Genomic DNA, 12,422 nt, shown 5'->3' on the forward strand with positions numbered 1-12,422 from the left:
CACAACGTATGATATATACGACCCCCACAAGAAGGCAATTGAAACAACGCATGGCTTTATACTTTGTATTGTTAATACTGGCCCCATCCAAATTTTTAGCTGCAGCCAGCTGGTACAGAATTTCAGGAGTGATGTGTGACAGAAGAATGACAATGAAGCTGAGAGGTAAGGTGTGTAATACACTGGTGTGACCGGGACTTCTGTATAGTACAGAAACCTGGGCAGTGAAGGCAGAGCAGTCGAGATAGCCAGAGGTGATAGAGGCAAAGTACATGAGATGGGTTGCGGGATGCTCATTGTGGAATAAATTAAGAAATTATGACATTGAGCAGAAGCAGAGTAGCTCCACTTGCAGAGAAGGTCAAAGAGATGGTAGCTTGGGAACATGTACAGGAAAGTAGAAGACAGATTGGTCAAGAATGTTTGGGAGAAAAAAGAAGAAGAAAAGAGGAAAGAAAGGAAATTTAGCAAAGAGATTGGACAAATAGATGGATTATACGAGAGAAGATCTGCAACAGTCAGGAATGATTTGCAAAGAAGGTAGGAAAGTGGCACTGAATTGAGAGAGGTGGCAACAGTTGACATGGCACCCCGACCTCATGTAGAAAATAGGAAAAAAATTGTTGTTGATAATGGTGACGGACTTGCACTCCCTGCCTACACTAGACTGAAATGAAAAAAATCATAAATTCTAGCTTTGTTGATGAACTGTCTCCACAGTAGTGGGTGACCCCTGGCAGTATATGCTGTCTACTGAATTACTTGCTATGTGGCTGCTTACTGGAGAAAAAATAGTGTTTTGAGTTACTTTGATTTTTTTTTTTAATGTTGTCCATGTGTCTGTCTCATTCCAGGTCAAAATTCCAACTTTTCCTGGGTATCAAGAAAGTAAGAGCCATGAAAAGCAGACAGTTACTTTTCTGATATTGCAGGAATGATCCAGTCTGTGTCACTGGGGAGGAGGGGATAAGGATCAAGCACTGTGAATGGGGAGGAATTGGGACTGTGATGGATGGGTTATTATATAAAAACTGAAAGATAAAATGGCTAACTGCGAACAGTCAAAAAATCTGCTTCAATTTAAGCTTACAGTTAAATAAAAATAAAACAAATATGGAAAGTGCTACTATCAAAACTCATTCTAACAACTCTAGGAAATGAGCACTAATGTACTTGTCCTTTTATCCCCCTTGCAGTGCCCATGTTAATGTTTATTTCCTAGGTTTTTCAAACTATAAAACAAGTGATAATGGATTTGCCCTCCAAGCAGAACCTAGGTTAATTCACATTTCCTACGCTCACTAGAATGAGTTTTGATTGTTTTGTGGTTTGATAAACTGACAACTCAGTGCAACAGTATACATCCATATATAGTGCACGCACGCACACACACACACACACACACACACACACACACACACACACACACACACAATATAAAATAATATTGATATAAAATACAAGAAAACAAACAGTTCCTGTTTATCAAATAATCTGAATATAGAAACTAACGTTATGATATGCTGTTTGAAATTTCAGCATTAAAATTGAAATTTGCTAAATTCTTAGTTTTCAGAAAAGGATAGCAGAGTGCAGGTTCTGGCCCATTGAAATCATGAAGATACCACAGATTGCTGGAGTTAAGGGAGGAGGAGGAAAACCAGGAAAAGGTGAAAAGGTAAGAAATCTAGAGGTCTAATCACAACACTATCCTGCTCTTGGTTTTATGCATGTACTGAACATGCTGTTTTACTCTTTAGGAAACATACTACCATATATTTAAGCCATATATGATTTGTATCTTTCTAACTGATTTTAGTGTGATAAAGTTTACACCCTTGCAATGGCAAATTTATGCAAATATGTTTACTTTTCAAGACTGGGTAGAAAACAAGGGTGTGAGTATTTTCTTACTAATAATTAAGTAGTGCCATCTACACATAATATTCTGCTGCTATTCTTAAACTTGCTAAAGGAGGACTAATATCTGCTCTTACTCATATCATGTATAGTCTTCAAGACTACTTAACATTCATGAGGATTTTGTTATTCCATACCACAAGAAAAGAAGAATAAACTCAGATAATTACTTGAAGAAGAAATATGCTAAATTTTAAATCCTATGTTCAATCTCTGATTAACAGCTTCAAAAGATCTGTTAAATTATACTTTGCTGTGACCAGCTTTCTTTTTCATGTCATTAGAAAAGACAGTATTTGGTAAATACATTCATAGCTACATATGGAAATTATCTATGACATTCCATCGCTCCTTAAATAATTATTTGCATCAATCCACATTTCTGTGTACTGGATGGACTAATGTATACATATTATACCTTTTTCACTAAACGTCATATTATACAGCTTGTAGCTTTTATCATTTTCTCTATACTGGTCCATTTGAAATGTTACATTTAAAGAGAACTGCTCATAGTAACAAAGGAAATAATGTCAATGATGTAATATTCCATTCTTTCAGAAATACTTTTGCATAATCTGTTCAGTACACTAAGGAAATATGGAAGATACCTGTGCAGACCTTGGCTATACATTCTGCTATGTGCATTCTATGGCTTCAGTAGACCACTATATTTTGCATAGAAAGATGTATGTATAATACATGGACATTAGTACCTTGATAAATACAAGACAACCTATCATGCTTTTGGGACATTGTCATGTTACCACCACCAAATAAATTATGGCACTGCTTAAGATACCACCCAGATCTAATGATTTATTGTTACAGTGACCCTTTCTCAAGGAGATAGTGCAGCTATACTTAAAAAAATTACCATAAAATTAGATCTTCAGGGAGAGATCATTACAGCAGTAAAGCTATCCTGCCTTCTTACCCAAACAGGAATAGTCTATTTTCATAATGTTGTTCTGAACTACTGTTGAGTAATTTTCAGCCCTTAAATATGATTTGCTTCTTCTAAGTGAAATAACTTTTCACACTAATAGTCCCCATATACACCACTAAATGTTCAAGGGAATGGAAAAACACTGATAAGGCTTGTGTTGTAGAAGTCTTGTGCACCTGTCAGGCACATAACATTTGACTCTTTTCATAAGGAATATGGACTGCTTATAAAAAAGATAAACAGGATGAAGTATTGGAAGGTGGAAGTAAACTATTTAATGTCACAGTGATCTGCTCTCATTGTACCCACAGTTATGCTGTTGCTTTTCCAACTGCTTTAAACACATATATGCTGTGGGTTTCAGAAACATCTGTTATGCAACATGTAATAGCTAATTAGTCAGACAGAAGTAGCACAGTGTGTCTCAAAGCTGATTAACAATGTAATAGGAGGCAGTAAAGGAATGTACTGTCGAAAAAACACACAGAGTACTTAACAAGCACTGTTTGACAGTAACATGACCCAAGGAATCCAGTAAACATGAATTTCAGCTAGAGATGACAATATGCTTTAACAGGTACAATAGCCACCTGATATGAGAACCATAGCAATGGCTTCTCAGCAAAGTCTCTAGTAATTTATTGATATTAATGGAAAGGAAATGAGTGTACAGGACAATCAGAATGGGGAAAGACCAAGCAGAGTAACTCACAGAAGGATAACTGGAAGGGAAGAGTGGGATAGGGGTGGAAAAGTAATAGGTTTTTTGTGGGACAGATGCCCATATATTTCCTTAACAAGGGCAGAAGGAGGAGGACATAAGGGGAATGTGTGGGCAGGAAATATGGTATAAGGATGACAGCAAGGGCAGACAAACAAAGACCAACAGAGAAGGTGCAGAAGCAAAATAAGGAGCACAAAGGAGATGTACAGACAGAGGAAGACAATGTGATGATGTGAAGGATTGTATTATACACTGGGGAGGATGTGAAACACAAGGAAAGGAAACACCATAATGAGAGATGGGGTGGGGTAGCAGCTAACTTTTGTGTTACTCAGTGTTGCATCCAGCCAGAGGTGAGTCACCTCTGTAACTGCCCTCCCCAGTGACTGCAGCCACTGATGGCCCAATGGGCAGTCTAGACAGCAGTATAAATCTGCTGGATACAGAATGACATTCTCCAAGTGACCAGTGCTGGTGTCAAGCTGCTGGTCCACCATCACTAAATCCACATACTCCAGCTCCTGATAAGTACTGTAGTGTGACCTACTGGATGTGTTCCCAGAAGGAGAGATGACCTTCTTCCATCCCAGACACCCTTCCATCCCAATGACAGACCTTAGGAAGCCATCACAGAACCTTTGAGGTCACCTTCCATCGGACGATCTTCATCACCCTGTAAAAAGGCAGGCCAGAAGGCATCTGGTGGCTAGGCAAGGAATGGCAGAGCAAGCTGATGGAAAGGTAACTGCTGCTTCACCACATCCAGAGCTGTGTCTGTCACTGCATAAAATACCATCATAAAATGTAGAGAAATAAAACCACAAATATCAAATAAATATAACAGGAAGATAATTACAAAGCAAATAACAGAAAAGGAGAAAACATTAGCAAGATTGTGTAATACTATCGGGTAAAGAAGTACCAGTAGAAGTAAAATGTTATGTATGTACATAGGTTCATTAGGTGTATACTAGGCTAATGACCACTGGACCTTTCTAAGCCTTGCCATGCATCCCTCAAAGATGAGAATCAAACCCTATACCTTGTGCCTGTGAGGTAAGCACCTTAAACATTAAGCCAATCTCATGGCAATGTAAACAAGTTTGAGGCATGCCAACGATATGCCAAATAGAATTGGCACTGCCATTAGACTCAGATGGGGCAGTGCATGCAGTATGGCAGGCAGTCAGATGAGTGCAACCTGTAGAGATGACAATGTTATAGCAGTGGACAATACCATGTGACATAATTTACCTCACACCCGTGGCTTTAGAAAGCTAAAGCCACAGGTGTGGTGTAGTCTAAGGCACACAGTATGCTGGAAGGACAAACAGAGGCAGGCATTATATCCTTACCCTGACAGTGGGACCCATGAATAAAGGTTGAGTGGGTGCGGCAGCAAGGATGCTTGCATGTCAAGTACATCTGTGCCAGGAGGTGTTTATTTCTGGTAGTAGGGAGCTTCCAGTAATAGTGACAAAATACTCATGTACAGGTCTACTGGTAAAAAAAAAAAAACTATATATAGTTAGATTGTCACCAGTAAGTAATTATCCCTGCATCTAGAAAGTTGTAACATCCACCTCTGAAAAGTCAGCCTGTTGTCCTGTACATCATCAAAAGGTGAGAAACAGAAAGGAAAAGGAAAGAGTGTACAAGTCACATGCCTTGCATTTGGCTGAGCAGTTAAGAGTACAGTGCAGTAAACTGTACCTGTTATGAGTTCTTATTTTGAACTCAGGGGCTCTTTCTCTAACCTCCTGTTCCCTTAGGAGAAAAAGGTCAAGGTGACACTTCTTCAGGTGCTTGTAGTTGTGCTTGCTTTGCTTACCTTTGTGGGTGATGCCTGTTGCAGCAGTCAATCTGGCAAGGCAGTGTCGGACATCCACCTTATTTTAGGGACCACCATAAGAGGTCCCCAGCAGGTGACCCTAGTGGTGTCTGTAGATGAAGTGTATAAACATTCGTGATTCTTTCATCCACCACCTGGGAGCCCTGACACACTCAGCACCCTCAGAAGTCAGGCAATAATCTTCTTTTATGTTTTTCAGCTGCTGGGGATGTAGGGGACAACAGGTTGATTTTTCAGAGATGGATAGACCAGCTTTCCAGATGCAGGGGTAAGTACATACCAGTGATGGTATAACTGTCAATACATATTATAGGTTTCATGTGATGCAAATCAACAGGCACTAAGACAGTGCACAACATCACTATATAAATGCACATAAATTCATGGCATGCCAGGGTGATGTTTGAGGTGCAAATGACGCAGTGGTGTGTGTGTGTGTGTGTGTGTGTGTGTGTGTGTGTGTGTGTGTGTGTGTGTGTGTGTGTGTGTGTGTGCACGTGCGTGTCATGTGTGAGTGGGTGCATCCTGTACAAGCCACATCTCATTCCACTATTGATCCTTAGCTCCTCAAGGGTCTGTGACACATGTTGAATAAACCCATGTTCTTACAGAAGTCTGTGACCTGCCTATAAATTTACAATGTACTTTGCAGCTAGTCCTACAGGTGCATGGTCATGTTTGACCCACAAGCACTGCCTTGGTCCAGTGTGCATTGAGTGAAATATGCAATTCAGAGACAGTTGTCTGACTGTCTCACTTGCATACTTGCCACATTAACAATCTGAAATTTCAAAACAAATACAACCGCAGCCATTACAATATTTATCAAATTAAACTAAAGAAAAGCAGCGTAAACACGGGTGGCTAAAGAAACACACTGAGAAATAAATAAAGGCTTCCTGGGCTGAATAACTGACTGATCATTATGGTTAGTGAATGAAACATGAAAAAAAGTACAATCCAAAGCGTCTCCTCACCAAAGGAAACACTTTAATAAGAAATGTTAAGCACTTTTGTCCCAGTAACCAAAAAGAATGGGACTTCATCAGAACAAATGACATAAAAAAAAAATCGCTCCTTTTATAGAAAACAAAACTCCATTAAACAGTCTTGTTAAAACCAATAGAGTACCAGTACCACTTTTTAAGGAAACAGTACACACCTTTTAAAAAAGTGTTCAGATACTCTTTCAATGCAAAAGATTCACAAGCTGGTATACTAAAAGTTATAAAAGTCTTGTGTTACTAAGCCAGTGGTAAACATTATAAAATACAGGCTTTTTTCTTCAAAAAAAGGAACAATAGTTACATTTTCATTAAATCCTGTAATATGTAATGTGTACTGTATGTTGCTGTGTATACCAACTTAACCATTTTCATTTTCTTACTGATTTGCAAAGTGGGCTTGGCTTCTTCAAGCACTGATATCATCAGGACTCTTAGCTGGTGCAGCCAGGAAACTAAAATCTTCTTCCACCTGCCACAATGGAACTATAGAGAGCACCTGCTGGGGCAGTATGACGGTGCCTTCTATAAGACTGATGTCTGGCAGTAGTGTGCCAGGGCACTGAGTGATAACTTAGCATTGCTTGCTCTTGCAAGCAGTGCAGGCACAGGTCAGGTACAGTGACATGCGGCTGCACCACCTTGACCTACTCTATCAGTGGGAAGCAGATGTTAGGGACATGGAGCCAACATTATATTGTCAACATTCTGTACCTGGTTTGACACTGTAGATTCTGCCTATCAGCTGCTGCTGTAATTGCCTTTTATTGCCAGGTATATATAGTACTGGTTACTGTCTGTTTTATGTTTTACAGCATATGAGGAAATCAAATTCATTCAGACAGTCTCTCTAAATAGATGTGACAGGCTCTCCATATGACAGAGTTTTGTGGGATCTGGTGTTGTCTTTTCTGTCCATACCTCAACGGATGGGTCTCAGATCCAGCTACAGCCACTTCCAAGCTTTTGATCTGATGCTCAGGATTTTCTCCCTACCCATAATCCTTGTGAGAAGAGCAAGTTACCTGTGGTTTCATTTGACATCAGAAGAGCTTGAACAGATCTAGGTGCTCAGGAAAAATAGGATTGTACAACTAGAAATTCTACTAGATAAGTAACTTTCTACTTCGCAGTTTTCTACTTTTATTATAGCAATAACCAACACCTGGGTGTGGGTAATGCTGGATTTACCTACGGTTGGCGTGGTTTGGTCACGAGGGCGAAGACCGAGTGGCCAAACAAAGCCAACCATGGGTAAACCCAGCATTACCCACACCCAGAAGTGGGTTATTACTATTATACAGTGACATTATTTAAGAAAAAAAATAATTACTTTTCTTAAATAATGGCATTGTATAATGCCTCCTTGCTGCCCTTTCCGCAGCTGTCTGGTATTCTGTGGCAGTTCTGATGTACTGTGCATGCGTATGCCTACGCAGTACATCAGAGCTGTGGGCAAAAGCAACGGAGAAAGCAAGATCTCCATGCTTTTCACTGTTTTGCTATGTTAAATGGGTTTAATATAGCGAGACAGCTTTAAAAAAAGCAACGGAGAAAGCAAGATCTCCGTTGCTTTTTACAAACTGTTTCGCTATGTTAAATGGGTTTAACATAGCGAGACAGCTTTAAAATAAGCAATGGAGATCTCCGTTGCTTATTTTAAAGCTGTCTCACTATGTTAAACCCATTTAACATAGCGAGACAGGTTTAAAAAAAAAAAGCAATGGAGAAAGCAAGATCTCCATTGCTTTTTACACACTGTCTTGCTATGTTAAAGAAGTTTAAAATAGCAAGACAGCTTTAAAAAAAGCAACGGAGATCTCCGTTGCTTTTTTAAAACCTGTCTCGCTATGGTAAACTCCTTTAACATAGCGAGACAGTGTTTTAAAAAAGACATAATAATGGAAAAAGTCCGGGCGACCGGACCTTTTTCCATTAGTATAAGTCGATTTACAATGTGCACGCTGACCAATCAGCATGCACGTTTTGGAATATTAATGGGGGGTCATGGTATAATCTTTATTATTCCTCCCTCTGTCTTTTCCCCACTCTTTCATTTGGGGTTTTCCAAAAAAAAAATAATAGAAAATGCCCTACTTTTCTATTGCATTCTTACATAGTATCTCATACTTTAGTGTCCTTTCTCTATTTATATGTACACAAAAAAATGAATAATAAGCCCCTTCACTCTTATTCCTTTCTTCCTTTACTGTTTTCATTGTGGTTAAGATGTCAGATAAGCCATCTGGCTTTTTAAGATGTGCATAGCTTGCTCTCACAAGCTGGCAAATTCAGATCCACTGATTTTGATGAAGGAGAGGGTTCCCATAGATCCCCCCTTAATGATATCTCTTTCTGAGAAATTCTCAGTCTTCATAAGCTGGTCTTCCCATCATCATTCTCCAGGGGAATCAGTGTTTCTTGAAGCTTTTGCTTCTGACCCATCTACTTCTTGGTGGTCTCCCCTGCCAACAAGATGATAGAACTGATCTCATCCCAGGCATGAAAAGAACCAGACACAGCTGAACCTATCCCCAAGAAGCCTGAAGCCTGATAAGTTTTTGGTAGCTCTTAAAGATAGACCACATTGGAGTAAAATCCCACAGTAGATTCCATAGTAGTGGCAGCAGCTGCTAAGAAGGAACTTGTGGGGGAGAGCTCTTCTGCCCATCCACCTAACATGGAGTCACATGCATTGGGGAGATTCACCTCATCCACATTTTCGGTGAGAGCTCTGAATTACCTGGCACACTTTACTTGCTCTCAGAGAAAATTGACACAGGAGGTTGCCAAATCTCTGTCAGGGGCCTTTTCTGTGGATCAAAGAAAAGCTATTTTGTCACAGTTGGCTACCCTCCAATCACTTTCCAGTGCCTTTGTGCACCTTATTTCTAATACTACAGAGGGTGTGTCTAGAACAACCAGTACAGGCATTTCCATCAAAAGGCACATCTGGATGCAGTTTTGCAGTTTTTCCAGGATAATTGAAAATGTCTTTCATTAACTCCCCTTATGATGTTTCAACCTTGTTTGGTCCCAAAGTCAAAGAAACTATGTCCAGAGGTGAGAAAGATGGAAAATCCCTTTCTGCCATAGGGATCAATTTTTCTACTCCTCAAAAGACTTTCTCCAGAAATCAAAAAGGAAGTAAGAGAACTTGGTTTTGGAAATCTGAGTTTTTCATCTCCATTTCTGGAGAAGGAGCTCCCCAAGGCAGAGGGGAATTCTCAAAATGGATGCCACCAAAGAGGGTGAGGTAGACCACAAACCCGAGGCTTCAGGGGTGCTTTCCCAGAGAAGCCTTTCCAGTAATTCTGAATGTTTTCCCAACTGTTGTACTCTGGAGGCAGTCGTGGGGGGAGGGTCACTTATCCCTGCACCTAACAACCTGGACATTCATCACTCAAGACAAATAGATGAAGAGGATTGCAATCAGGGGATATGTCTTACCCTTTCACATACCTCCATCACTTCAAAAAATAATTCCTCATGTTCCACACTGACAAAATTAAGTAATCACTTCAGAAATAAAAAAAAGCTTCTAAGAAATGAAGTCACTCAAGGTGTCCTCTAGACTAGAGAGGATCCAGAATTTATTCAGGAATCTTTTTAATGGCAAATTAAAATGGGGACCCAAGGCCAATTTTGGACCTAAGCCAATTAAATTTGTTAAACAAACAAACAAAATTCTGGATGGTCATGGTTCAGTCCATTCTTCCATTACTGAGGACTGGATGTGCTCAATAGATCTACAGGATGTGTACTACCACATAAGGATGGATGGGCACTCCAAGAAGTATTTTCTCTTCTGGTTGGGATCCAGCCTTTTCTAATTCAGAGCACTGCCCTTTGGACTCACCACAGTCCTCCATGTGTTCACCAGCTGCATGGCAGTAGTGGCAATTCATCTAAAACTGCAGGGTTTATGAGCATTCGCATACCTGGGCGACTGGCTCATCACTGCCCCTACCAGGAATCTGCTAATTCAAGCTAGGAACTTCTTGCTCCAGCTCTTCACAGACTTGGGGATCACAGTGATTTTAAAAAATTCCAAGTAATAACCAGTTCAGTCTCTAGAATTCATCACAGCAGCTTTGGAAAAGCTTCCCCCTTCAAGAATTATATCTCTTCACCATCAAGTCCTATAACATCTGTCCTACCAGCAGCCATCTGCAAGACTAATTCTTCACCTTCTAAGCTCCAAGGCTGCTTCAGTCACATTAGTACCACTAGCCAGATTCTATGTGTTTTCTTCATTGGATTCTGGCAGTTCTATGGTCAGTCAGAAAACAATTTTTAATCTTTCTAATGAGTCTAAAGAATATTTGCAGAACCCACATACAGTGTTGGCTAGAATCTCTGCATGTTCTACATGTGTGTCCATTCATTTTGCCTTTCCCCTAAGCCACAGTGACCACAGATGCTTCTCAACTCGTGTGGGGGGAGGCATTTCTCAGGATGACAGTCCAAGACATGTGGTCACTGACAGAGCCAGACTACGTATCAGTGTATCTGAGATGAGATCAATCCTCCTAGCATTATAGGCCTTTCAAGACCCTTAGGTGTGATTTCCATCCAGACGGACAACATGACAGTTGTTTGGTGCATCAACAAACAGGGAACAACCAGATCCTATACTTTGTGTTGAGAGACCATGAGAGTGCGGCAATGGATGATATCTTCTCACCACTTTCTAACTACAATGCATATGCCAGGGAAATCCAACATACTGACAGACAAGTTCAGCAGATCTGTTTTCCTCCTTTCTTCATCTACCCTACTGCCATCCCCCTCCTTATTTTGTGGAAGTATAGTTTGTTTAATATATACTTTTTCTGAGATGGGTCTAGCTGACCTTGCTGTGGCTGTTGAAGGTCCTGTCTTTCTCTGCCTCTCTCTTCATAAGCCAGTTATTAGTATTTAAGTCAGCTGCACTCTTAGGTTAACCACACCTATATTTTAAAATTTCCAATAGCTTTTTTTTTTTGAGCAGACAAACTCACTCTGAGGTAGCTTACTCTTCTCAGAGGGATTATGGGTAGGGGAGGAGCCTGAGCACTGGATCCAAAGCTTGGAAGTTACCGTAGCCCATTATAAGATTAGTTCTGAGACCCGTGCATTGAGGAAAAGATGGAAACAGGCAACACAGAGCTATTGTTGTGATGAGTACATAACTTTCATTTACAACTATCTGTGCTGTAATATTTGAATAAATTGTCAGAAATATTTAATTAGCCGTTGTATTTGTTTATTTTTACTTTCTACAAGGTCAGCTGTGGTGCAAGCTGAGGCGAGGTTGTGTCCACCTAGCTCTTCTATAACCGCTGTGCCTGCTGATGGGTCACCAGCACTCCCTAGGCCTATCTCTCTGCAGAATGACAAAAGATCACCCTGTGCAGGGTGGCCTGAAGGGCTCATTGGCGACTGCTGTGGCCACCTCCTAGTGTGGAGGTTTCCTGTTGGGTCACTCAGTGGCTAGTGAAGACCAAGATGAACTGACACCCTGGGGCATCTCCTTGTGCAAGTGATGTGGTCACATGGCCTTCCAGCCCAATGCATCAGGCCTATAAGTGCAGTGTGTATCTACAATGTTAGGCATTGTGGTGACTGACATCTGATTGGGTTCCCCTCTGGGCTGGTCAGCCAGGCCCTTTGTACTAACCCATATCCTCCATCATGGTGTTCTTCTTCCTTATGTGCCACTACCCATCCCAAGTTTGTTGTCCAGACTTCATCTCCAGCTATCCTCCCTCTGCATCTCTCCAATGTCATCTCCTCTTGTGTCATTGCTTCCACTGGCAGTATCTGCCTGTACTGTTGTGTTTGTTTGCCCCCTCCTTCTTTTCCTACATCCTCCTTCCTCCATGCACTTGCTCCATGCTGCCTTCCCTCACTATGCTTTTAAAAAAATAGAAAATGGATACCTGTTTCACAAAAATAATATGCTGTTTTACCCCCTCACCACCTATATTA

General features: G+C 40.6%; 1 protein-coding gene across 1 annotated transcript in view; it reads left to right on the plus strand.

Moving 5' to 3' along the window:
* Positions 1–12,422, plus strand: part of CFAP70 (cilia and flagella associated protein 70) — a 1,838,232-nt gene that overhangs the window by 527,513 nt on the left and 1,298,297 nt on the right. The window contains exon 7 of the mRNA XM_044079382.1: positions 1,570–1,678. Within this exon, the coding sequence (XP_043935317.1) occupies positions 1,570–1,678 (109 nt within the window). The remainder of the gene's footprint in view (positions 1–1,569; positions 1,679–12,422) is intronic.

Source organism: Protopterus annectens, chromosome 8.part0, assembly GCF_019279795.1.
Source record: "Protopterus annectens isolate FY-2018-M chromosome 8.part0, PAN1.0, whole genome shotgun sequence".
Taxonomy (NCBI): domain Eukaryota; kingdom Metazoa; phylum Chordata; order Ceratodontiformes; family Protopteridae; genus Protopterus; species Protopterus annectens.